General features: G+C 56.2%; 1 protein-coding gene across 3 annotated transcripts; it reads right to left on the bottom strand.

The window, feature by feature from the left end:
• Positions 1 to 211: 211 nt before the first annotated feature.
• Positions 212 to 23,309, bottom strand: pofut1 (protein O-fucosyltransferase 1). Of its 3 annotated transcripts, none has more exons than XM_073048831.1 (9): positions 23,206 to 23,309; positions 16,934 to 17,037; positions 11,640 to 11,831; positions 11,397 to 11,518; positions 7,791 to 7,973; positions 7,585 to 7,697; positions 5,318 to 5,510; positions 4,301 to 4,543; positions 212 to 1,036 (listed from the first exon to the last, which is right to left on the bottom strand). In XM_073048831.1, the coding sequence occupies exons 3-9, from the start codon at positions 11,758 to 11,760 to the stop codon at positions 848 to 850; spliced, it is 1,164 nt and encodes a 387-aa protein (XP_072904932.1). In that variant the 5' UTR covers positions 11,761 to 11,831; positions 16,934 to 17,037; positions 23,206 to 23,309; the 3' UTR covers positions 212 to 847. The 3 variants fall into 3 exon arrangements, with proteins under 3 accessions (XP_072904932.1, XP_072904934.1, XP_072904933.1); XM_073048833.1 differs by having other exon boundaries at positions 23,228 to 23,246; XM_073048832.1 differs by lacking the exon at positions 16,934 to 17,037 and having other exon boundaries at positions 23,206 to 23,299.
• Positions 23,310 to 27,725: the final 4,416 nt, after the last annotated feature.

The raw sequence follows: 27,725 nt of genomic DNA, 5'->3' as shown, positions 1-27,725 counted from the left end.
CACAGAGTGAAGCTCCCTCTACACTGTCCCATCACACACTCCCAGGGTCAGACACAGAGTGAAGCTCCCTCTACACTGTGTGGTTTTGCAATGATCGGGGAGTGCATACAGAGATGGTTTGGTGTGACCCATGGAGTGAGTCCGTCCTACAACCAGACTCCCACTCCGGTGTCGAGGCTGAGGTCCAAAGCGAGGTTGCTGCTGCGAGATATAACAGAGACAAGGCAGGAGTTTATTTGAAAAGCTTGGTGCCCCTGTAATTCTGTAGGTCAGTGCCTTTGGGGCAGGTACACACACGGGCTCTCTCAGCTGTGCCCCAAGTGGACCAATGCATAATGGCCATCACTCCCGTCTCCAGCGGGGATGATGGACCCACCCACCCGGCCCGGAGCTGGAATTGTGTGTGTGTGTGTCTGTCTGTGTGGGGGGGGGGGGGGGGGGGGGGGAATGGGGTTGGATGAGAAGGGAATGATGGGACAAATGGGGAGAGGAGATAAGAGCAACAACTGGAGGGAGGAGGTAGGCTGGGGAGGGGAGAGTCAAAGCTGGGTGACACCCATCCAATGGTTGACCCTGTGTTGGCCTAAGTTTCTTCGCGCCCCCGACCTGCACACATTGCGCCCCCTTCTGGGCAGATGTTTTCTTTCAGCTGGGGCAAAAGGCAGAGGGGAGGTAGTGACGGTATTGCCAGGTCCCCCCTCTCCCAGGACACAGGTAGGCCAGTCACCAACCCCCCCACCCCCGCTGTCACTTCCGGGGTCCGAGGTGCTGTGAGTGTGAGGGGTTTGCCCTGGCAACCCCCCCAACACCCCATGCCTCCACCCCTGTCTCCGTCCACACTGCCGGTTCAGAGCTCGTCCCTGGGCGAGGGGGGGTGGTCCAGGCCGAAGAAAGAGGAGGGGCGCCGGTGAACGTCCCGGTCTCGCTTGACGAAGGCGGTGAAGGAGGAGACGCAGTTCCCGATGAAGTGGTCAGCCTGGGCCAGGATGTAGAGGTCAGTCTGTGGCAACTGGGAGGGGCGGTGGATCACACGGACCTGTGGGGAGGGAGGGGGAGCAGAGACGCAGGGTGTTAGAGGGGATAGGCGAGGGTCGGTGAGAGTGGGGAAAGAGAGGAGGAGGGGGGCCAGAGGGAGAGGGTGGGGGGAGAAGAGAGTGAGGGGAAGGGTGGAATGCAGGAGGGGGAGAGGAGAGATGAGGGGAAAGAGTGTCAGTGGGGGTTGCAGAGGTGGATATCGTTTACACAGCAAGACTCCATTCAGCACAGAGAGGTAACAAGCCAGCCGAGTGTGGCTCCAACAACCCTCAAGAGGCTCGACACCATCCGGGCACAGCACCCCATCTGCTCCCTCCATCCCCTGCAGTGGTTGCAGCTTGCATTGTCTACCCCAGTGCACCACGTTTCTCTGACCACTCACCTCTCCCCACCGAGGGCAGTTGGGAACACTGCGACCCGCAGGTTCCCTGCCATGCTGACCTGCAAATCCGTCACCCCCCCCCCCCGAACGTCAGTGGGTCTGAGCCCTGGGACGGCCCCAAGGGCACTGTGCAAAAGTCTTAAGCATATATAGCCACGGTGCCTAAGACTTTTACACAGTACTATATTTGTCAATGTGGAGCAGGGAGTGAGTTTGTAAATCTGGCCGGTATAAAAGATGTTGGGACTGTTGAGGGTGGAGTTCCATGATAGGGTTGTGGGACGGGTGGCAGAGAGGAGCAGCTGAAGTGAAAGGTGGCACAGTTGCAGACACAGCCAGCCCTGAGACCCCAAGAAAGGTCATTTGATTCCAATCAATCGGTGTATTAATTGTTCTCTTTGGTGCTTCCCACTCCCTCCCCTCTCCTTTCCCCTTTTCCCAACCATGATACCCCTCTCCCTGCCCCCTTCCCACTCTCAGTCCACAACAGAGACCCAGATCAGAATCAGGTTTATCATCATTCACATGCGTCATGAAATGTGTTTTTTCTTGCAACAGCTGCAGTACAGTGCAATATATAAAATTACTACAGCACTGTGGAGAAGTCTTAGGCTCCCTAGCATGCGCTCTGTGTGTGTGTGTGCGCGCGCCTAAGATTTTTGCACAATACTGTATGAGCAGAATTAGGCCATTCAGCCCATTGGGTCTGCTCCATTTCCCTTTCAACACCATTCACCTGCCCTCTCCCTATAACCTTTCACCTTCTTACTAATCGAGAACCTATCAACCACTGCTTTAAATATTCCCAATGACTTGGCCTCCACAGTCATCTGTGGCACTACCCTTTGGCTAAAGGAATCCTCCTTATCTCTGTTCTAAAGGGATGTTCCTATGGTTACAGGTTTGATCCTGAACCACAGGGAAAGCATAGTTCAGGCAGACAATAAGGTGCAAGGACCACCATGAGGTAGATTGTGAGGGTAAGAGTTTCTCTTGTACGTATAAGATGCCCGTTCGATATCCCGTCATTGTTGTGGAAATGGTTCAGAGAGCATTTGCTGGATTTATTCCTGGGAAGAATTGTGTGTGTGTGTCTGTGTGCGTGTCGTGTGCGTGTGCACGTGTCTCTGTGTGTGCTCGTATCTGGGTGTGTGTCTGTGTGCATGCATGCTGAAGTTCCCTCCCACATCCCAACAATGTGCAGAGTTGGTGGGTTGACTGGGCGCTGTAAATTGTCCCCTCCCCCGCCCCAGTGTGTGGGTGAGGGGTGAAATCTGGGGCAAGTGAATGGAAATGTGGGGAGAGTGAAATGGGATCAGTGTAAGAAGGAGCTTGATGGTGAGCCGACTAGTGTAAAAAGGGTGGATGTAATCAGTGGGCTGATAGGCCTGTTCACCATAAGACTTAACAGCAGAATGAGGTCATTCAGCCCATCGAGTCTGCCCCACCATTCCATCACAGCTGATTTATTATCCCTCTCAGCCCTGCTTTCTCCCTGTAACTTCTGCCTTATCAAGAACCGATCATCCTCTGGCATCCACAGAGACTGTGCCTTCTGTTGACGGATGCCCCACTCCACTGGAGGCAGTGTGAGCCGGCCGGTGTCCATGCTGGAGTCAGTGCTGCCCTCCAGTGTTCGCTCGGCAGAAGACAAGATTCATGCGAATTTCATGGTCTCAGGGACCTGGACTCTATATTTTTTTGTGTGTGACTATTTCAGTGATGTCTTATATGTGCTATGTGTGCCCTGTGCTGTGTATAACGCTTGGTACTGGGCCCTGGAGTAATGTTGTTTCGTTTGGCTGCCCATGAGTACTTGTGTATGGTTGAATGATAATCTACCTTGAACTTGAACTTGGTCCTTCCTAGACTGCCATACTATTAGAAACATCCTCTCCACATCCACACTAACTGGGCATTTCAATATTCCATAGGTTTCATTTAGATCCACCCTCCAGCAGATTCCCACCCAGAGCCATCCACACTCCCCATACGGTAACCCTCCATTCCTGGGATCTTCCTCGTGAACGTCCTTTGGACCCGCTCCGATACCAGCACATCCTTTCTTAATCTATTCAATATAAGTGTACTGTAATCGATTTACTTATTTATCATTACTATTATTTTTTTCCTCTTCTACATTATGTATTATGTTCTATTGCATCGAACTGCTGCTGCTAAGTTAATTTTACGACACGTGCCAGTGATAATAAACCTGATTCCGATTCTGAGATATGGGACCCACAAATGCTCGCAATACTTCAAGTGCGGTCTGACCAAAGCCTTATAAAGCCTCAGCATCACATCCTTGCCTTTATATTTTGGTTCTCTAGAAATGAATGCTAACGTCGCATTCTCCTTCCCAACAAACGACTCAACCTGCAAGTTAACCTTTAGGACTCCCAAGTTCCTTTGCAGCTCTGGTTTCTGAATTTCCTCTTTAGAAAATAGTCTACACCTTTATTCCTTCTACATGACCATACACTTCCCGACACAGTATATCATCTGCCACTTCTTTGCCCGTTCTCCCAATCTCTCTAAGTTCTTCTGTGGACTACCTGCTTCCTTGACATTACCTGCCTCTGCACCTGTCTTTGTGATGTCCACAAACTTGGCCACACAGCCATCCATTCCATCACTCAAAATATTGACATATAACGTGAAAAGAAGAGGTCCCAACACCAAACCATGTAGAACACCTCCAGCCACCAGCAGCCAAACAAATGACACACTTTATTCCAACTCTTTATCTCCTGCCAGTTTGCCAATCTTCTATCCCTGTTGATATCTTTCCTGTGATACCCTGGGCTTTTACCCTGTTTAGGATCCTCTTGTGCTGTTTGTCACCCATGGGTCCCACCCATCCCCCCCTCCCCACCTCACCTTCTGGCCCACAGCCTCCTTGACCTCCTCGGTGTAGGGCTCTGAATCGCTGGCGATGTAGACAGACTTGGCGCCAATGGCGTGCGCCCAGGTCCCCACTGCCCGCTTGATCTCGGCCAGGCTGGGCAGGCACATCTCCATGGTGAGAGGGCGGGCTGAGTGATGGTGGTCACCCACGCACTGTGGGGATGCCATGAGGTGGGGGCCAGCCGTACCCTCTTTCACCATGCTGCAGGCATTCCTCTGGGGGAGGGGGGGAAGAGAAACAGAAGTTGGGAAAGGTACACGGGTGATGCAGAACAGTAAAGACAGCACTGGCTTCCAGACCCAACCCAAACATACGGGGGCGGTGGGGGGGCGGAGGGACCTTTATTGCAGTGGGGAGGGATCTTGGGCTTTAAGCAGATGGTGGACCTTATACAGCAGAGCTTAAGAGTCTATTAGAGGCATGAACCTCCATAAGGAACACAAACTTGTCGCAGGGTCTGGAGGCTTGCATGTCTCACCGACCCGGAGAGCTACATAGTCTGGGGTCAGGGCTTTATGCTTTGGCTCTTGGTAGAGAGGTCAGACAGGTCAAAGGGCAGAGGCCATACTGAGAGTGTGCCCACCGGTCCTCCAGGTTCAGGGGTTCAGCTCAGGACCAACAACCCTGACTGGTCAAACAAAATTGTTACAGAAACAGCAATGAAAAATCCCCCTACCTCTGGTATTCCTGAGTCATCACCCGGGACAGCAGTGAAAGCCCAGAGGAGGCTACTGACGATGAAGGAAGCCCAGAACGACACTAGAGATGGAGAACCTTCAGTGTTGCCCTAGACACCAGCGGTTTAACGGACAGTAAGTGTGCAGAGGCACGTAAATGTGGAGAATAGTGGTGTGCAGGACTTGTGGCACACAAAGGCGTGGGGGACGTGTGGGGCGTGCAGGGCCCAGAGCAGGTCACGTGGGATGCAGGGGCCCGGTTCGGGGTGGAGCCCTACCCCTGCCCATACAACGAGCACGCTGGCTGCTCACCCAGTCCACTCCGACACGCAGGTGAATGCCCAGGTAGGGCCTGAGAAGCAGGGACTTGATCTGCCCCTCCGCCTCCTGTGCAAACCTGTCGGCCCAGACCACGAACCTCTGCAGACGTCGGTGTTCACTCAGGACGGGGAACTGGGCCGGAGCCCCGGGGAGGGCCAGCACCGGGTGCTCAGTTGCTGGAAACCTGCAGAGGGACCAGCGGTCAGAATCAGAATCAGGTTTATTAACCACCGGCATGTGTCACGAAATTTATTAACTGAACAGCAGTTCAATGCAATGCGGAAACCAAACATAATAAGTAACTCAGTTACAGTATATGTACACTAAATAGATTAAAAATCATTGAAAAACATAAATAATATATATTTAAAAAGTGAGGTAGTGTTCACGGGCTCAATGTCCATTTAGAAATCGGATGGCAGAGAGTAAGAAGCAGTTTTTGAATCAATGAGTGTGTGCCTTCAGGCTTCTGTACCTCCTACCTGATGGTAGCATTTAGTTAGCTCCATCTAGGGTACTCACCTACAAAGTACCCAGGACATCTTAAAGGAGAAGAGGGCTGTCCTGGGTGTTGGGGGTCGTTAATAATGGATGCTGCCTTTCTGAGACACTGCTCCTCTAAGATGTCCTGGGTACTTTGTAGGCTGGTGCCCAAGATGGAGCGGACTAGATTTACGACCCTCTGCAGCTTCAGTCGGTCCTGTGCAGTAGCCCCTCCATACCAGACAGTGACGCAGCCTGTCAGAATGCTCTCCAAGGTATAACTATAGAAGATTTTGAGTGTTTTTGTTGACATACCAAATCTCTTCAAACTCCTAATAAAGTACAGTCGCTGTCTGGCCTTTTTTATAGCTGTATCGATATGTTGGGACTAGGATAGATCCTCAGAGATTTTGACACCCAGGAACTTGAAACTCCTCACTCTCTCCACGTCTGATCTCTCTGTGAGGATTGGCATGTGTTCCTTCCTCTTACCCTTTCTGAAGTCCACAATCAGCTCTTTCGTCTTACTGATGCTGAGTGCCAGGTTGTTGCTGTGGCACCATTCCACTAGTTGTCACATCTCACTCCTGTACGCCCTCTCATCACCACCTGAGATTCTACCAACAATGGTTGTATCGTCAGCTAATTTATAGATGTTATTTGAGATGGTATTCCTGACATAGGTGTTTGTGTTGTCCAGATGGTCTAAAGCCCTGTGGAGAGCCATTGAGATTGTGTCAGCTGTTGACCTATTGTGGCAATAGGCAAATTGCATTGGGTCCAGGTCCTTGCTGAGGCAGGACTTCAGTCTAGTCATGACCAACCTCTCAAAGCATTTCATCACTGTCGATGTGAATGCTACCAGGCAAGAGTCATTAAGGCAGATCACATTATTCTTCTTAGGCACTGGTATAATTGTTGCCTTTTTGAAGCAAGTGGGAACTTCCACCCGTAGCAGTGAGAGGTTGAAAATGTCCTTGAATATTCCGCCAGTTGGGTGGAGTAAGTTTTCAGAGTCCCACCAGTCCTTCCGCCTTGCGAGGGTTCACCTTCCTGACAGGCAGCCTGACACTGGCCCCCGAGACAGAGATCGCAGGGTCACCGGGTGCAGCAGGAATCTTCACAGATGTCATTACATTCTCCCTTTCAGAGTGGGCATAGAACACATTGAGTTTGCTGCCACTGTGTTTCACATTGTAGGAGGTAATGTCAATGCAAACCCAGCAACCTCAGTCCACCATGTTGCAACCTCGACAAGATCACTCCGGGAATCAGTCAGTTGCCCTCGTCACTAAGGATGTGACATCAGTCGGGCACACCAGTCACTAAGGGCGTGACATCAAGGTCAGGTGACCTGGACGCTTAGGACATGACATCACAGTCTGGCGACCCGGTTGCTAAGGGTGTGACATCACAGTCAGCCACCCCAGTCGTAAGGGCGTGACATCACAGCCAGGACCCCAGTCGCTGGTTGCTGTGGCTAAATGAAGCTGCCCTGGTTTCTGAGACTCGACACAACAAACAACTGACTTAGCCCTAATCCCTGGTACCGAAGGTCCAATGGAGGACCCTTCACCCATCTCTTGGAATCTCCTCCATCTTTACTCCCTCGTGACTCCCTACACATCCCCAGGAAATCCCACACCACCAATCCTCACCCACTGGGATGACCTCTCCGTCCTAGTCCGAGGCAGGATTGGGAGGAGGAGGCGGTGTTTCTCAGAGTCCGTGGACAAGCTGTTCCCCTCCCTCCGCCTTCCCTACCACCCTCCTACCTCTCCATCCACTGGGCCTTGTAATAGGAGCTGAAGGTCAACCCGCTGAAGAGCTCCGAGCGGTCAAACTCCACGCCAAAGTGGTCCCAGAATGGCCCGAAGGGGTTCCCGTCCTGTTGGTGTGGAGGCAGAGGCAATGTTAAGCCCACCAGTCACAAACCCTTCCCTAGCTCCCCCCCCCCCCCCCCCCCCCCCCACCAGCTCACCTTCATGGGGCAGGAGGACCGATCGGTGCTGCGCTGGGCAGCTGCCTCAAAGCAGTAAGCCACCCTCTGGCCGGGCTTCCAGTGCTGAGGCGCCAGCTCCTCCATGAATCTCTCCATGCTGACCACCCGGTGAAAATCCTGCAGCCTCTCCAACTGGAAGTACTCCGAGAACGGAACGTGGGCCTGGGGAAACAGAGGCGGATGTATGAGGGAGGGAAGGAGCAGGCTCACCCCACCCTGCTTCCCCCCACGACACCCGTTCTCTGGGGTGGCTCACAGATTGTGGAGGGAAGGCAAGTCTATGCAGAGCCAGGCAGACCTGGAGACGTTAACACGGAGAGGGTGAGACCAGGAGACGTTAACACGGAGAGGGTGAGACCTGGAGACGTTAACACGGAGAGGGTGCGACCAGGAGACGTTAACACGGAGGGGGTGAGACCTGGAGACGTTAACACAGAGAGGATCAGACCAGGAGACGTTAACACGGAGGGGGTCAGACCAGGAGACGTTAACACGGAGAGGGTGAGACCAGGAGACGTTAACACAGAGAGGGTCAGAGCTGGAGACGTTAACACGGAGAGGGTGCGACCAGGAGACGTTAACACGGAGAGGGTGAGACCTGGAGACGTTAACACGGAGAGGATCAGACCAGGAGACGTTAACACGGAGGGGGTCAGACCAGGAGACGTTAACACGGAGAGGGTGAGACCAGGAGACGTTAACACGGAGAGGGTGAGACCTGGAGACTTTAACACGGAGAGGGTCAGACCAGGAGACGTTAACACGGAGAGGGTCAGACCTGGAGACGTTAACACGGAGAGGATCAGACCAGGAGACGTTAACACAGAGAGGGTCAGAGCTGGAGACGTTAACACGGAGAGGGTGAGACCAGGAGACGTTAACACGGAGAGGGTGAGACCAGGAGACGTTAACACGGAGAGGGTGAGACCAGGAGACGTTAACACGGAGAGGGTGAGACCAGGAGACGTTAACACGGAGAGGGTCAGAACTGGAGACGTTAACACGGAGAGGGTGAGACCAGGAGATGTTAACACGGAGAGGATCAAACCAGGAGACGTTAACACGGAGAGGGTGAGACCAGGAGACGTTAACACGGAGAGGGTCAGACCAGGAGACGTTAACACGGAGAGGGTGAGACCAGGAGACGTTAACACGGAGAGGGTCAGAACTGGAGACGTTAACACGGAGAGGGTGAGACCAGGAGACGTTAACACGGAGAGGGTGAGACCGGGAGACGTTAACACGGAGAGGGTGAGACCGGGAGACGTTAACACGGAGAGGGTCAGACCAGGAGACGTTAACACGGAGGGGGTGAGACCAGGAGACATTAACACGGAGAGGGTCAGACCTGGAGATGTTAACACGGAGGGGGTGAGACCTGGAGACGTTAACACGGAGAGGGTCAGACCAGGAGACGTTAACACGGAGAGGGTCAGACCTGGAGACGTTAACACGGAGAGGATCAGACCAGGAGACGTTAACACAGAGAGGGTCAGAGCTGGAGACGTTAACACGGAGAGGGTGAGACCAGGAGACGTTAACACGGAGAGGGTCAGAACTGGAGACGTTAACACGGAGAGGGTGAGACCAGGAGATGTTAACACGGAGAGGATCAAACCAGGAGACGTTAACACGGAGAGGGTGAGACCAGGAGACGTTAACACGGAGAGGGTCAGACCAGGAGACGTTAACACGGAGAGGGTGAGACCAGGAGACGTTAACACGGAGAGGGTCAGAACTGGAGACGTTAACACGGAGAGGGTGAGACCAGGAGACGTTAACACGGAGAGGGTGAGACCGGGAGACGTTAACACGGAGAGGGTCAGACCTGGAGACGTTAACACGGAGAGGGTCAGACCAGGAGACGTTAACACGGAGGGGGTGAGACCAGGAGACGTTAACACGGAGAGGGTCAGACCTGGAGATGTTAACACGGAGGGGGTGAGACCTGGAGACGTTAACACGGAGAGGGTCAGACCAGGAGACGTTAACACGGAGAGGGTCAGACCTGGAGACGTTAACACGGAGAGGATCAGACCAGGAGACGTTAACACAGAGAGGGTCAGAGCTGGAGACGTTAACACGGAGAGGGTGAGACCAGGAGACGTTAACACGGAGAGGGTGAGACCAGGAGACGTTAACACGGAGAGGGTCAGAACTGGAGACGTTAACACGGAGAGGGTGAGACCAGGAGATGTTAACACGGAGAGGATCAAACCAGGAGACGTTAACACGGAGAGGGTGAGACCAGGAGACGTTAACACGGAGAGGGTCAGACCAGGAGACGTTAACACGGAGAGGGTGAGACCAGGAGACGTTAACACGGAGAGGGTCAGAACTGGAGACGTTAACACGGAGAGGGTGAGACCAGGAGACGTTAACACGGAGAGGGTGAGACCGGGAGACGTTAACACGGAGAGGGTCAGACCTGGAGACGTTAACACGGAGAGGGTCAGACCAGGAGACGTTAACACGGAGGGGGTGAGACCAGGAGACATTAACACGGAGAGGGTCAGACCTGGAGATGTTAACACGGAGGGGGTGAGACCTGGAGACGTTAACACGGAGAGGGTCAGACCAGGAGACGTTAACACGGAGAGGGTCAGACCTGGAGATGAGGTAATGCGGAGAGGAACCAGACGGGGGAGAGGAGACAAAGAGAGGGAAAAACAAGCGAAAGGGGAAAATACAGGGAGTCAGAACTGCAGAGGGGGCAATATAGAGAGGGGAAGAAAGTCAGAGCCAGAACGGGGGGAGTATTGCAAGGAGGGAGTCTCAGAGACAGAGAGGGGGTAATGCAAGGAGGGGTAAAACAATAGAGGGGTTTGTGAAGATAGTGGGGCAGAGAGGGATGATGCCAGAGAGGTAGGGAGGGTTAGAAGCGGGAGGGGATGGGAGGTAGAGGGGTGTGTAGAAAGTGGGAATCGAGAGACAGGAGACTGGGGCAGAGAGGGAGGGTCAGAATTGGAGAAGGTGATAGAAGGTCATGGAATTATACAGGATGGAAACAGTACATAGAGGAGAGGGGAATACAGAGGAAGACTGCAGAGTAGGGGCAAAACAGATGAGAGGAATGCAGAGCAGCGAGGAGATCGGCAGCAGCCTCGAAACCAAAACCGGCCCTTACCCGCAGAGTTCAACCTCCGCATACAGGAAGGAGGTGGAGGCTTTAAGGGAGGGTCAGAGGAGAATTAACCAGGGTGCTGTCTGGATTAGACAGCATGTCTTATTAGATGATAGAAAAGCGGAGGGGAGGGTTAGATAGAGCAGGTTAAAAGGTCAGCACAACATTGTGTTCTATACCGTACGTTAAGACCACAGGACCATAAGACAAAGCAGCACTAGGCCCCTGAGTCTGCTCCGCTATTTGATCACGGCAGATTTAATTTCCCTTGCAACCCCACTCTTCCCACGTTCTTATTTTTCGATGTTCTAGAGTCCCTGCTGGCCACCCAGTTAATCGGGGTCCCGTTTCCGTGCAGTACAATGCCAACCATCTTTAGACCTCCTGCACCCCTCCCCTTGGAGGGTCAGAGCGCAAACCGGCTCCTATCCCGTGCGACAGGTTGTGTCCAGACGACTTACGTTTGTGTACGGAGGGGTGTGGTGCCGGTAGACCACCCAGGGAGGGACCGCCAGCGTCCGGTTCAGCATCTTGGCGAAGGCCAGCGAGCCCAGGAAGTGGTCAGCCTGGTTTCCGAATCGACCTGTGGGCGACACCCAGAGGAGAGGAGACACAGAGTGGGTCAGGAAGGGTGGGAGAGGACACGGCGAGGCGTGGGGGTCTCGGGGACGTGGTGGGGATGCTGCAGCAGGATTCTCACTTACCCATACAGGGACAGTAGAGGATGTAACCGTTCTCATCCCAGGATAGAGGGTCGGAGGTGGTGCTGGCCTCGGGCAGGAGGAGGAGAGACAGGAGGGCCACAACAACGGCCCGCGACACCATCCCCAACCCCCCCCCCACTTGACCGCTGGTCGCACAGCCTCCTGGGAGAGGGAATCCGTCCTTTCCAGGTCCTGCAGATGGGAGGTAAGAAAGAAAGGGTGAGAGGGATAACGACCAGCCAAGTCTCCCATCTCCCTCCTCTGCCCCACTCCTGCAGAAAGAAACATGAGGTGTCACATATATGCAACTCAGTTCGTGTTCTCACCTTCCAGACTTTTAAAGTTCTCTCCCTTCCCCTCTCCCTCTTTCTCCCTCCCCTCCCCCCTAATGAAGTGTCATGCCTCCCCTTCCTTCGGACATTTAAAGTGACAGGTCCCTCCCCTTCCTTCGGACATTTAAAGTGACAGGTCCCTCCCCTTCCTTCGGACATTTAAAGTGACAGGTCCCTCCCCTTCCTGGGACAAATAGAGTGACAGCCGCAAGCCCCACCCATCCACAACATTTAAACTCTCTCTGGACAGTTAAAGTGACAGGCCCTCTCTCTGGACAGTTAAAGTGACAGGCCCTCTCTCTGGACAGTTAAAGTGACAGGCCCTCTCTCTGGACAGTTAAAAGTGACAGGCCCTCTCTCTGGACAGTTAAAGTGACAGGCCCTCTCTCTGGACAGTTAAACTGGCAGGCCCTCTCTCTGGACAGTTAAAAGTGACAGGCCCTCTCTCTGGACAGTTAAAGTGGCAGGCCCTCTCTCTGGACAGTTAAAAGTGACAGGCCCTCTCTCTGGACAGTTAAAGTGGCAGGCCCTCTCTCTGGACAGTTAAAAGTGACAGGCCCTCTCTCTGGACAGTTAAAGTGACAGGCCCTCTCTCTGGACAGTTAAAGTGACAGGCCCTCTCTCTGGACAGTTAAACTGGCAGGCCCTCTCTCTGGACAGTTAAAAGTGACAGGCCCTCTCTCTGGACAGTTAAAGTGGCAGGCCCTCTCTCTGGACAGTTAAAAGTGACAGGCCCTCTCTCTGGACAGTTAAAGTGACAGGCCCTCTCTCTGGACAGTTAAAAGTGACAGGCCCTCTCTCTGGACAGTTAAAAGTGACAGGCCCTCTCTCTGGACAGTTAAAAGTGACAGGCCCTCTCTCTGGACAGTTAAAAGTGGCAGGCCCTCTCTCTGGACAGTTAAAGTGGCAGGCCCTCTCTCTGGACAGTTAAAAGTGACAGGCCCTCTCTCTGGACAGTTAAAGTGACAGGCCCTCTCTCTGGACAGTTAAAAGTGACAGGCCCTCTCGCTGGACAGTTAAAGTGACAGGCCCTCTCTCTGGACAGTTAAAAGTGACAGGCCCTCTCTCTGGACAGTTAAAGTGGCAGGCCCTCTCTCTGGACAGTTAAAAGTGACAGGCCCTCTCTCTGGACAGTTAAAAGTGGCAGGCCCTCTCTCTGGACAGTTAAAGTGGCAGGCCCTCTCTCTGGACAGTTAAAGTGACAGGCCCTCTCTCTGGACAGTTAAAAGTGACAGGCCCTCTCTCTGGACAGTTAAAAGTGGCAGGCCCTCTCTCTGGACAGTTAAAGTGGCAGGCCCTCTCTCTGGACAGTTAAAGTGACAGGCCCTCTCTCTGGACAGTTAAAAGTGACAGGCCCTCTCTCTGGACAGTTAAAGTGGCAGGCCCTCTCTCTGGACAGTTAAAGTGACAGGCCCTCTCTCTGGACAGTTAAAAGTGACAGGCCCTCTCTCTGGACAGTTAAACTGGCAGGCCCTCTCTCTGGACAGTTAAAAGTGACAGGCCCTCTCTCTGGACAGTTAAAAGTGGCAGGCCCTCTCTCTGGACAGTTAAAGTGACAGGCCCTCTCTCTGGACAGTTAAAAGTGGCAGGCCCTCTCTCTGGACAGTTAAAGTGACAGGCCCTCTCTCTGGACAGTTAAAAGTGACAGGCCCTCTCTCTGGACAGTTAAAAGTGACAGGCCCTCTCTCTGGACAGTTAAAAGTGGCAGGCCCTCTCTCTGGACAGTTAAAGTGACAGGCCCTCTCTCTGGACAGTTAAAAGTGACAGGCCCTCTCTCTGGACAGTTAAAAGTGGCAGGCCCTCTCTCTGGACAGTTAAAGTGGCAGGCCCTCTCTCTGGACAGTTAAAGTGGCAGGCCCTCTCTCTGGACAGTTAAAAGTGGCAGGCCCTCTCTCTGGACAGTTAAACTGGCAGGCCCTCTCTCTGGACAGTTAAAGTGACAGGCCCTCTCTCTAGACAGTTAAAAGTGGCAGGTCCTCTCTCTGGACAGTTAAAGTGGCAGGCCCTCTCTCTGGACAGTTAAAGTGGCAGGCCCTCTCTCTGGACAGTTAAAGTGGCAGGCCCTCTCTCTGGACAGTTAAAAGTGACAGGCCCTCTCTCTGGACAGTTAAAGTGGCAGGCCCTCTCTCTGGACAGTTAAAGTGACAGGCCCTCTCTCTGGACAGTTAAAGTGACAGGCCCTCTCTCTGGACAGTTAAAGTGACAGGCCCTCTAACTCTAGACAGTTTAGCATACCCTCACATTTCGCACAGATCCAGTGACAGAGACACACGCTCTACCCCCAGGGAATCACATCCACACTCTCAGTGCTCAGGAGATCTTCCCATTGACCTTTAAACCCCGCCCAATGGCCTCTAACTGCAAAAGCCCTCCCTTCCCCGGCCCTCGTAACTCTCCAGCTTTCCGACCCTCTGTAACCTCGCGAACACAGGAGGTTCTGCAGATGCTGGAAATCTTGAGGGACACAAACACAGTGCTGGAGGAACTCGGCAGGTCAGGCAGCGCGGAGGAGAAACAGTCGACACCTCAGGCTGAGACCCTTCGCCAGGACGCAAAAGGCAGGGGGCAGAAGTCAGAAGGCGGGTGGATGGGGAAGCTGGCAGGTGATAGGTGAGAGGGAAGTTTGGTAGGTGGGGGAGAGGGTGATGAAGTAAGAAGCTGTGAGGTAATAGATGGAAGAGGTAATCTGATGGGAGAGTGGACCATTGGGGAGCAAGACAGAGGAGAAGGGGTAAGAGGGTAACCACTGTCCTCTTAACCCCTGTAATAGCATAAAAGGAAAAGTCCATGTGAGCTCCTCAGCTAATCCCTCTCCTATTGAACAACCCCTCGAGTGAGTTACATCAAAGACCAGCAGCTCCTTTGCCCAGCAACTTGCACGGAAAACAGTTCTTACCCCTCAATAGGTATAGTTATTACCCCTCAACGGCACAGCACATGATGACCCTCAACCTTCAGGCTCTTGAACCAAAGGGGGTAACTTCACTCGTTCATTTACCCTGTCGTTGAACTGTTCCCACAACCCATGGACTCACTCTCAAGGACTCTTCATGTTCTCGATATTTTTGTTTATTTGTTTATTTATTCTTTTTGTATTTGCACAATTTGTATTCTGTCTTTTGCACGCTGCTCGAAGAGCCAAGTTGGTACAGCCTTTCATTGATTCTATTATAGTTATTATTCTATTTATTGAGTGTGCCTGGGATGAAGTGAATCTCAGGGTTATATATGGTGATATACATGTACTTTGATAATAAACTTACTCTGAACTTTGAACACGCACACTGCTTTCACTGTCTGCCAACTGTTTAGAAAGGGAACCATCTTTATCATTATGTGCCGTGTCGTACGAGGTGGGCGCTCATGGACAGTGGGTGCTGTGTCGTACGAGGTGGGCGATCATGGACAGTGGGTGCCGTGTCGTACGAGGTGGGCGCTCATGGACAGTGGGTGCCGTGTCGTACGAGGTGGGCGCTCATGGACAGTGGGTGCCGTGTCGTACGAGGTGGGCGCTCATGGACAGTGGGTGCCGTGTCGTACGAGGTGGGCGATCATGGACAGTGGGTGCCGTGTCGTACGATGTGGGCGATCATGGACAGTGGGTGCCGTGTCGTACGAGGTGGGTGATCATGGACAGTGGGTGCCGTGTCGTACGAGGTGGGCGATCATGGACAGTGGGTGCCGTGTCGTACGAGGTGGGCACTCATGGACAGTGGGTGCCGTGTCGTACGACGTGGGCGATCATGGACAGTGGGTGCCGTGTCGTACGAGGTGGGCGATCATGGACAGTGGGTGCCGTGTCGTACGAGGTGGGCGATCATGGACAGTGGGTGCCGTGTCGTACGAGGTGGGCGATCATGGACAGTGGGTGCCGTGTCGTACGAGGTGGGCACTCATGGACAGTGGGTGCCGTGTCGTACGACGTGGGCGATCATGGACAGTGGGTGCCGTGTCGTACGATGTGGGCACTCATGGCCGTATTCACGACTATCAGTGTTCTTGGCAAAGCAGTTTGCCATTGCCTTCTTCTGGGCAGAGTCTTTCCAAGACGGGTGACCCCAGCCATTATCAATACTCTTCAGAGATTGTCTGCCTGGTGTCAGTGGTCACATAACCAGGATTGTGATCTGCACCGGCTGCTCGTACGACCACCTACCACCTGCTCCCGTGGTGACCCTGATCGGTTTGGGGTGGGGGGGTGCTAAGCAGGTGCTACACCTTTCCTAAGGGTGGCCTGCAGGCTAGCAGCGGGAAGGAGCACCTCACACCCACACACATGTACTTTGATAATAAATTTACTTTGAACGTGCACACTGCTTCCACTGTCTGCGAACTGTTTAGAAAGGGGATCCCAGAGCAAACACCTGGAGGAGACAGTCGACATTCTGGGGGCTGTCCTCTCCTATCTCAGCGGTCACAGAGACAGAGGCAAGGTCTGTGCGGGTCCTTCCTCTCCTCTTTGCTAATTACGCCACAGGGCCGGTCTGTCATCTGAACGTGCCTCCACTCCTGAGGAACTGACAGTGGAGTTCAGCAAGGGCACGTTGGGAGAACACACACCGGTCCTCATCGAGGGGTCAGCGGTGGAAAGGGTGAGCAGTTTCAAATTCCTGGGTGTCAACATCCCAGAGGCTCGATCCTGGGCCCAACACAGAGAGGGCTGGCAGCCCCACCTCACGAGGAGTTTCACAACGTCACCAACGGGTTACAAGTTTTTAAAGACGTACAGTGGGGAGCATTCTGACAGGTTGTGTCGTCGTCTGGCACGTAGGCTCTGACGCACAGGACTGCGAGAGGCTGCAGAGGGTTGGAGATTCAGCCAGCTCCATCACAGGCACAACCCTCCCCACCACCGAGATCCTCAAGAGGCTGTACCTCAGGGAGGAGGCACAGGAGACTGAAGATCAGAAACAGCCTCTTACCCTCTAATACCAGATTTCTAATTGAACCTCTGAACCCTACCTCACTATTCCTCCTTTTGCCCCGTTTGTTCCAGCTTACGGTAATTTTCTTCTGTCTTACACAGTACTGTGGTCACAGCTCTTGTTAATCCTTCGACCTCCACCCTGAACGTAGACACACACAAACTTGCTTAAAAGTTTGCAGAGATTTGGCAAGTAAAGAAAAGCTTTGACAAACTCCTACATAATCACAGTGGAGAGAATCCTGACCGGTTGCATAACGGTCTGGCACGGAAACAGCTATGCCCAAGAATGGGAAAGCCTGCCAACAGTGCTGGGCACAGCCCAGTCCATCACAGGGACAGCCCTCCCCACCACACAGCTCATCTACAAGGAGAACCCCCACAAAAGCTGCGTCATTAAGGCCCTGCTCTCGTCTCGCCACCACTATCCAGCAGGAGCCTCAGGTCCCACACCAACAGGTTCAGGAAGAGTTATTAACATCAGGCTGCTGAACCTGAGTGGATAACTTCACTCAGGCCAACAGTTAACCCATTCCAGACCCTATGGACTCACTTTCAAACACACCCCCCAGACCCTCAGCTCTCCGAGACACACACACACAGACCCTCACCTCCCCAAGACACGCCCCCAGACACTCACCTCCCCAAGACACACACACACAGACCCACACCTCCCCGAGACACACACCCCCCAGACCCTCACCTCCCCGAGACACACACACCCAGACCCTCACCTCCCCGAGACACCCCCCCAGACACTCACCTCCCCGAGACACACACACACAGACCCACACCTCCCCGAGACACACACACCCCCCCAAGACCCTCACCTCCCTAAGACACACACATCCAGACTCTCACCTCCCCGAGACACCCCCCCAGACACTCACCTTCCCGAGACACACACACACACCCAGACCCTCACCTCCCCGAGACACACACACACCCCCAGACCCTCACCTCCCCGAGACACACACACAGACCCTCACCTCCCCGAGACACACACCCCCCAGACACTCACCTCCCCAAGACACACACCCAGACCCTCACCTCCCCGAGACACACACACAGACCCTCACCTCCCTGAGACACACACCCCCCAGACACTCACCTCCCCAAGACACACACACACAGACCCACACCTCCCGGAGACACACACCCCCCAGACCCTCACCTCCCCGAGACACAAACACACACACAGACCCTCACCTCCCCGAGACACAAACACACACAGACCCTCACCTCCCCAAGACACACACACACCCAGACCCTCACCTCCCCGAGACACACACACACACCCAGACCCTCACCTCCCCGAGACACAAACACACCCCAAGACCCTCACCTCCCCGAGACACACACCACCCCCAGACCCTCACCTCCCCGAGACACACACACACAGACCCTCACCTCCCCGAGACACACACACACCCCCAGACCCTCACCTCCCCGAGACACACACACACCCCCCAGACCCTCACCTCCCCGAGACACACACACACCCCCCAGACCCTCACCTCCCCGAGACACACACACCCAGACCCTCACCTCCCCGAGACACACACACACCCAGACCCTCACCTCCCCGAGACACACACACTCCCAGTCCCTCACCTCCCCGAGACACACACACCCAGACCCTCACCTCCCCGAGACACACACGCACCCAGACCCTCACCTCCCCGAGACACACACGCACCCAGACCCTCACCTCCCCGAGACACACACCCCCCAGACCCTCACCTCCCCGAGACACACACACTCCCCAGACCCTCACCTCCCCGAGACACACACACACCCAGACCCTCAACTCCCCGAGACACACACACACACCCAGACCCTCACCTCCCCTAGACACACACACACAGACCCTCAACTCCCCGAGACACACACACTCCCCAGACCCTCACCTCCCCAAGACACAAACACACCCAGACCCTCACCCCCCCCGAGACACACACACACCCCCAGACCCTCACCTCCCCGAGACACACACACAGACGCTCACCTCCCCGAGACACAAACACACCCAGACCCTCACCTCCCCGAGACACACACACCCCAGACCCTCACCCCCCGAGACACACACACACCCCCAGACCCTCACCTCCCCGAGACACACACACAGACCCTCACCTCCCCGAGACACACACACAGACCCTCACCTCCCCGAGACACAAACACACCCAGACCCTCAACTCCCCGAGACACACACACACCCAGACCCTCACCACCCCGAGACACACAAACACACACCCAGACCCTCACCTCCCCGAGACACACACACAGACCCTCACCTCCCCGAGACACACACCCAGACCCTCACCTCCCCGAGACACACACACACCCAGACCCTCACCTCCCCGAGACACACACACACCACAGACCCTCACCTCCCCGAGACACACACACACCACAGACCCTCACCTCCCCGAGACACAAACACACACCCAGACCCTCACCTCCCCGAGACACACACACAGACCCTCACCTCCCCGAGACACACACACACAGACCCTCACCTCCCCGAGACACACACACACACCCAGACCCTCACCTCCCCGAGACACACACACAGACCCTCACCTCCCCGAGACACACACACACACAGACCCTCTCCTCCCCGAGACACACACACACACACACACCCAGACCCTCACCTCCCCGAGACACAAACACACACACACACACACACACACACACACCCTCACCTCCCCAAGACACAAACACACACCCAGACCCTCACCTCCCCGAGACACACACACACACACACCCTCACCTCCCCAAGACACAAACACACACCCAGACCCTCACCTCCCCGAGACACAAACACACAGACCCTCACCTCCCCGAGACACAAACACACCCCCAGACCCTCACCTCCCCGAGAAACAAACAAACACACCCTCACCTCCCCAAGACACAAACACACCCCCAGACCCTCACCTCCCCGAGACACAAACACACAGACCCTCACCTCCCCGAGACACACACACACACCCAGACCCTCACCTCCCCGAGACACACACCCAGACCCTCACCTCCCCGAGACACACACACACCCAGACCCTCACCTCCCCGAGACACACACACACCCAGACCCTCACCTCCCCGAGACACACACACCCAGACCCTCACCTCCCCGAGACACACACACACACCCTCACCTCCCCGAGACACACACACACACACCCTCACCTCCCCGAGACACACACACACCCCCAGACCCTCATCGCCCCGAGACACACACACACCCCCCAGACCCTCACCTCCCCGAGACACACACACAGACCCTCACCTCCCCGAGACACACACACACTCACACACCCTCACCTCCCCGAGACACACACACACACCCTCACCTCCCCGAGACACACACACTCCCCAGACCCTCACCTCCCCAAGACACACACACACACACACCCCCAGACCCTCATCGCCCCGAGACACACACACACCCCCCAGACCCTCACCTCCCCGAGACACACACACAGACCCTCACCTCCCCAAGACACACACACACTCACACACCCTCACCTCCACGAGACACACACACACTCACACACCCTCACCTCCCCGAGACACAAACACACACCCAGACCCTCACCTCCCCGAGACACACACACAGACCCTCACCTCCCCGAGACACACACACACACCCTCACCTCCCCAAGACACAAACACACACACCCCCAGACCCTCAGCTCCCCGAGACACACACACACAGACCCTCACCTCCCCGAGACACACACACACACCCTCACCTCCCCGAGACACACACACACCCCCAGACCCTCACCTCCCCGAGACACACACACAGACCCTCACCTCCCCGAGACACACACACACACCCTCACCTCCCCGAGACACAAACACACACACCCCCAGACCCTCACCTCCCCGAGACACACACACACACACCCTCACCTCCCCGAGACACACACACAGACCCTCACCTCCCCGAGACACAAACACACACACCCCCAGACCCTCACCTCCCCGAGACACACACACACACCCTCACCTCCCCGAGACACACACACAGACCCTCACCTCCCCGAGACACACACACACACACCCTCACCTCCCCGAGACACACACACACACCCTCACCTCCCCGAGACACACACACAGACCCTCACCTCCCCGAGACACACACACACACACACACCCTCACCTCCCCGAGACACACACACACACACCCTCACCTCCCCGAGATACACACACACACCCTCACCTCCCCGAGACACACACACAGTCCCTCACCTCCCCGAGACACACACACACACACCCTCACCTCCCCGAGACACACACACACACACACCCTCACCTCCCCGATACACACACCCAGACCCTCACCTCCCCGAGACACACACCCAGACCCTCACCTCCCCGAGACACACACACACACACAGACCCTCACCACCCGAGACACACACACACACACAGACCCTCACCTCCCCGAGACACAAACACACACACCCCCAGACCCTCACCTCCCCGAGACACACACACACACCCAGACCCTCACCTCCCCGAGACACACACACACACACCCTCACCTCCCCGAGATACACACACACACCCTCACCTCCCCGAGACACACACACACACACCCTCACCTCCCCGAGACACACACACACACACCCTCACCTCCCCGGGACACACACACACACCCTCACCTCCCCGAGACACACACACAGACCCTCACCTCCCCGAGACACACACACACACACACACCCTCACCTCCCCGAGACACACACACACACACCCTCACCTCCCCGAGACACACACACACACCCTCACCTCCCCGAGACACACACCCCCAGACCCTCACCTCCCCGAGACACACACACACACACACACAGACCCTCACCTCCCCGAGACACACACCCCCAGACCCTCACCTCCCCGAGACACACACACACACACACACCTCCCCGAGACACACACACACACACACACCCTCACCTCCCCGAGACACACACACTCCCCAGACCCTCACCTCCCCGAGACACACACACACACACACACACACCCTCACCTCCCCGAGACACAAACACACACCCTCACCTCCCCGAGACACACACACACACACACACCCTCACCTCCCCGAGACACACACCCCCAGACCCTCACCTCCCCGAGACACACACACACACACACACACACACACCCTCACCTCCCCGAGACACAAACACACACCCTCACCTCCCCGAGACACACACACACACACACACCCTCACCTCCCCGAGACACACACACACACACCCTCACCTCCCCGAGACACAAACACACACCCTCACCTCCCCGAGACACACACACACACACACACCCTCACCTCCCCGAGACACACACCCCCAGACCCTCACCTCCCCGAGACACACACACACACACACACACACCCTCACCTCCCCGAGACACAAACACACACCCTCACCTCCCCGAGACACACACACTCCCCAGACCCTCACCTCCCCGAGACACACAGACAGACCCTCACCTCCCCGAGACACCCCCCCAGACACTCACCTCCCCGAGACACACACACACAGACACAGACCCTCACCTCCCCGAGACACACACACACACCCAGACCCTCACCTCCCCGAGACACACACACACCCAGACCCTCACCTCCCCGAGACACACACACACACACACAGACCCTCACCTCCCCGAGACACACACACCCCCCAGACCCTCACCTCCCCGAGACACACACACAGACACAGACCCTCACCTCCCCGAGACACACAGACACAGACCCTCACCTCCCCGAGACACACAGACACAGACCCAGACCCTCACCTCCCCGAGACACACACACACACACCCCAGACCCTCACCTCCCCGAGACACACACACACACAGACCCTCACCTCCCCGAGACACACACACACCCAGACCCTCACCTCCCCGAGACACACACACACACCCAGACCCTCACCTCCCCGAGACACACACACACCCAGACCCTCACCTCCCCGAGACACACACACCCCAGACCCTCACCTCCCCGAGACACACACACACCCCCAGACCCTCACCTCCCCGAGACACACACACACACACACAGACCCTCACCTCCCCGAGATACACACACACCCCCAGACCCTCACCTCCCCGAGACACAAACACACCCAGACCCTCACCTCCCCGAGACACACACACACCCAGACCCTCACCTCCCCGAGACACACACACAGACCCTCACCTCCCCGAGACACACCCCCAGACCCTCACCTCCCCGAGACACACACACACCCAGACCCTCACCTCCCCGAGACACACAGACACAGACCCTCACCTCCCCGAGACACAACGCGAACCTCCCGCTTCTCTTTCTCTCTGCCTCACTACCACGCTACGGTCAGCAACTCGGAACAAAAAGTTTAGTTGCTGATGCCCGATCAGCGACTCGTTGTAATTCGAAACCAGTTTATTTCCACTTCCCTTCCGCTCGGCGCATTCAAACGAGTTCACCGCATGAAATTTCTTTTAAAATTCAATAATAAAAAAGAATAAAAGAAAGAATAAGAATAATTTTTTAAAAAAAGAATAAGAATTTTAAAAATGTATCCGTGTTTGTTCAGGGTCGAGCCTGGATGATGGGCGTTTGCTGTCTCGATACACGAAGCCGGGGTGTTACAATATGGAGAGCAGGCTGTTGCTCATCCGTGTGTGTGTGTGTCCGTCTGAGTGAGTGTGAGTGTGTGTGTGTGTCTCGGGGAGGTGAGGGTCTGGGTGTGTGTGTGTGTCTCGGGGAGGTGAGGGTCTGGGTGTGTGTGTGTCTCGGGGAGGTGAGGGTCTGGGTGTGTGTGTCTCGGGGAGGTGAGGGTCTGGGTGTGTGTGTGTGTCTCGGGGAGGTGAGGGTCTGGGGGGTGTGTGTGTGTCTCGGGGAGGTGAGGGTCTGGGGGGTGTGTGTGTGTCTCGGGGAGGTGAGGGTCTGGGTGTGTGTGTGTGTCTCGGGGAGGTGAGGGTCTGGGGGGTGTGTGTGTGTCTCGGGGAGGTGAGGGTCTGGGGGGTGTGTGTGTGTCTCGGGGAGGTGAGGGTCTGGGTGTGTGTGTGTGTCCGTCTGAGTGAGTGTGAGTGTGTGTGTGTGTATCGGGGAGGTGAGGGTCTGGGTGTGTGTGTGTGTCTCGGGGAGGTGAGGGTCTGGGTGTGTGTGTCCGTCTGAGTGAGTGTGAGTGTGGGTGTGTGTATCGGGGAGGTGAGGGTCTGTGTGTGTGTGTCTCGGGGAGGTGAGGGTCTGTGTGTTTGTGTCTCGGGGAGGTGAGGGTCTGTGTGTGTGTGTCTCGGGGAGGTGAGGGTCTGGGGGTGTGTGTGTCTCGGGGAGGTGAGGGTCTGTGTGTTTGTGTCTCGGGGAGGTGAGGGTCTGTGTGTGTGTGTCTCGGGGAGGTGAGGGTCTGGGGGTGTGTGTGTCTCGGGGAGGTGAGGGTCTGTGTGTGTGTCTCGGGGAGGTGAGGGTCTGGGTGTGTGTCTCGGGGAGGTTAGGGTCTGGGGGGTGTGTGTCTCGGGGAGGTGAGGGTCTGTGTGTGTGTTTGTGTCTCGGGGAGGTGAGGGTCTGTGTGTGTGTCTCGGGGAGGTTAGGGTCTGGGGGGTGTGTGTCTCGGGGAGGTGAGGGACTGTGTGTGTGTGTGTGTCTCGGGGAGGTGAGGGTCTGGGTGTGTGTTTGTGTCTCGGGGAGGTGAGGGTCTGTGTGTGTGTCTCGGGGAGGTGAGGGTCTGGGTGTGTGTGTGTGTCTCGGGGAGGTGAGGGTCTGGGTCTGTGTGTGTGTCTCGGGGAGGTGAGGGTCTGTGTGTGTTTGTGTCTCGGGGAGGTGAGGGTCTGTGTGTGTGTGTCTCGGGGAGGTGAGGGTCTGTGTGTGTGTGTGTGTGTCTTGGGGAGGTGAGGGTCTGTGTGTGTGTGTGTGTCTCGGGGAGGTGAGGGTCTGTGTGTGTGTCTCGGGGAGGTGAGGGTCTGGGTGTGTGTGTGTGTCTCGGGGAGGTGAGGGTCTGGGTGTGTGTTTGTGTCTCAGGGAGGTGAGGGTCTGTGTCTGTGTGTCTCGGGGAGGTGAGGGTCTGGGGGGTGTGTGTCTCGGGGAGGTGAGGGTCTGGGTGTGTGTGTGTGTGTCTCGGGGAGGTGAGGGTCTGGGGGGTGTGTGTGTCTCGGGGAGGTGAGGGTCTGGGGGGTGTGTGTGTCTCGGGGAGGTGAGGGTCTGTGTGTGTGTGTGTGTGTGTCTCGGGGAGGTGAGGGTCTGTGTGTGTGTCTCGGGGAGGTGAGGGTCTGGTGTGTGTGTGTCTCGGGGAGGTGAGGGTCTGGGTGTGTGTGTGTGTCTCGGGGAGGTGAGGGTCTGGGTGTGTGTGTGTCTCGGGGAGGTGAGGGTCTGTGTGTGTTTGTGTCTCGGGGAGGTGAGGGTCTGTGTGTGTGTGTGTCTCGGGGAGGTGAGGGTCTGGGGTGTGTGTGTGTGTGTCTCGGGGAGGTGAGGGTCTGTGTGTGTGTGTGTCTCGGGGAGGTGAGGGTCTGTGTGTGTGTCTCGGGGAGGTGAGGGTCTGGGGTGTGTGTGTCTCGGGGAGGTGAGGGTCTGTGTGTGTGTGTGTCTTGGAGAGGTGAGGGTGTGTGTGTGTGTGAGTGTGTGTGTGTGTGTCTCGGGGAGGTGAGGGTGTGTGTGTGTGTGAGTGAGTGTGTGTGTGTCTCGGGGAGGTGAGGGTGTGTGTGTGTGTGAGTGTGTGTGTGTGTGTCTCGGAGAGGTGAGGGTGTGTGTGAGTGTGTGTGTGTGTGTGTGTCTCGGAGAGGTGAGGGTGTGTGTGTGTGTGTCTCGGGGAGGTGAGGGTGTGTGTGTGTGTGTGTGTCTCGGAGAGGTGAGGGTGTGAGTGTGTGTGTGTCTCGGGGAGGTGAGGGTCTGGGGGGATGTGTCTCGGGGAGGTGAGGGTCTGGGGGGTGTGTCTCGGGGAGTTGAGAGTCTGGGGGTGTGTGTGTGTCTCGGGGAGGTGAGGGTCTGGGTGTGTGTGTCTCGGGGAGGTGAGGGTCTGGGTGTGTGTGTGTCTCAGGGAGGTGGGGGTCTGGGGGTGTGTCTCGGGGAGGTGAGGGTCTGGGTGTGTGTGTGTGTGTGTGTGTGTCTCGGGGAAGTGAGGGTCTGTGTGTGTGTGTGTGTGTGTGTGTGTGTGTGTATGTGTGTGTGTGTGTCTCGGGGAAGTGAGGGTCTGTGGGGTGTGTGTGTGTGTCTCGGGGAGGTGAGGGTCTGTGTGTGTGTGTCTCGGGGAGGTGAGGGTCTGTGTGTGTGTCTCGGGGAGGTGAGGGTCTGGGTGTGTGTGTGTGTCTCGGGGAGGTGAGGGTCTGGGGAGTGTGTGGGTCTCGGTGAGGTGAGGGTCTGTGTGTGTTTGTGTCGGGGAGGTGAGGGTCTGGGTGTGTGTTTGTGTCTCGGGGAGGTGAGGGTCTGGGTGTGTGTGTCTCGGGGAGGTGAGGGTCTGGGTGTGTGTTTGTGTCTTGGGGAGGTGAGTGTCTGGGGGGCTTTTGTGTGTTGGGGAGGTGAGGGTCTGGGGTTGTGTGTGTGGCTCGGGGCGGTGAGGGTCTGGGGGGGTGTGTGTCTCGGGGAGGTGAGGGTCTGGGTGTGTGTGTCTCGGGGAGGTGAGGGTCTGGGGGCGTGTCTCGGGGAGGTGAGGGTCTGGGGGTGTGTGTGTGTCTCGGGGAGGTGAGTGTCTGTGTGTGTGTCTCGGGTAGGTGAGGGTCTGGGGGGGTGTGTGTGTCTCGGGGAGGTGAGTGTCGGGGGGGGGATTGTGTGTGTCTCGGGGAGGTGAGGGTCTGGGGGGTGTGTCTGTCTCGGGGAGGTGAGGGTCTGGGGGGGTGTTTGTGTCTCGGGGAGGTGAGGGTCTGGGTGTGTGTGTGTGTCTCGGGGAGGTGAGGGTCTGGGTGTGTGTGTGTCTCGGGGAGGTGAGCGTCTGTGTGTGTGTCTCGGGGAGGTGAGGGTCTGGGGGGTGTGTCTGTCTCTGGGAGGTGAGGGTCTGGGGAGTGTGTGTGTCTCGGGGAGGTGAGGGTCTGGGGAGTGTGTGTGTGTCTCGGGGAGGTGAGGGTCTGTGTGTGTGTGTGTGTGTGTGTCTCGGGGAGTTGAGGGTGTGTGTGTGTGTGTCTCGGGGAGGTGAGGGTCTGGGGGTGTGTGTGTGTCTCGGGGAGGTGAGGGTCTGGGTGTGTGTGTGTGTGTCTCGGGGAGGTGAGGGTCTGGGTGTGTGTGTCTCGGGGAGGTGAGGGTCTGGGGGGGTGTCTCGGGGAGGTGAGGGTCTGGTTGTGTGTGTGTGTCTCGGGGAGGTGAGGGTCTGGGTGTGTGTGTCTCGGGGAGGTGAGGGTCTGGGTGTGTGTGTGTGTCTCGGGGAGGTGAGGGTCTGTGTGTGTGTGTCTCGGGGAGGTGAGGGTCTGTGTGGGTGTCTCGGGGAGGTGAGGGTCTGGTTGTGTGTGTGTGTCTTGGGGAGGTGAGGGTCTGGGTGTGTGTGTGTGTCTTGGGGAGGTGAGGGTCTGGGGGGTTGTGTGTCTCGGGGAGGTGAGGGTCTGTGTGTGTGTGTGTCTCTGGGAGGTTTGTGTCTCGGAGAGGTGAGGGTGTGTGTGTGTGTGTGTGTCTCGGGGAGGTGAGGGTCTGTGTGTGTGTTTTGGGGAGGTGAGGGTGTGTGTGTGTGTTTGTGTCTCGGGGAGGTGAGGGTGTGTGTGTGTCTGTGTGTGTTTGTGTCTCGGGGAGGTGAGGGTTTGTGTTTGTGTCTCGGGGAGGTGAGGGTGTGTGTGTGTGTGTGTGTTTGTGTCTCGGGGAGGTGAGGGTGTGTGTGTGTGTGTGTTTGTGCCCCGGGCGGTCTACCCCGCTCTACG

Source organism: Hemitrygon akajei, chromosome 6 (genome assembly GCF_048418815.1).
Source record: "Hemitrygon akajei chromosome 6, sHemAka1.3, whole genome shotgun sequence".
Taxonomy (NCBI): domain Eukaryota; kingdom Metazoa; phylum Chordata; class Chondrichthyes; order Myliobatiformes; family Dasyatidae; genus Hemitrygon; species Hemitrygon akajei.
Note: the sequence above shows the minus strand (reverse complement) of the source record. Positions and strands in the feature narration are given on the sequence as shown.

What these genes read in the sequence shown, in the direction of transcription:
- pofut1 (XM_073048831.1), bottom strand. Translation starts at nt 11,760, where the DNA reads ATGGTGTCGCGGGCCGTTGTTGTGGCCCTCCTGTCTCTCCTCCTCCTG. An exon ending in GGTCCTCCTGCCCCATGAAG is followed by an intron (nt 7,698 to 7,790) that starts GTGAGCTGGTGG and finishes CCACACCAACAG; the next exon opens with GACGGGAACCCCTTCGGGCC. An exon ending in TGCGTGTCGGAGTGGACTGG is followed by an intron (nt 4,544 to 5,317) that starts GTGAGCAGCCAG and finishes CCCCTCCCCCAG; the next exon opens with AGGAATGCCTGCAGCATGGT.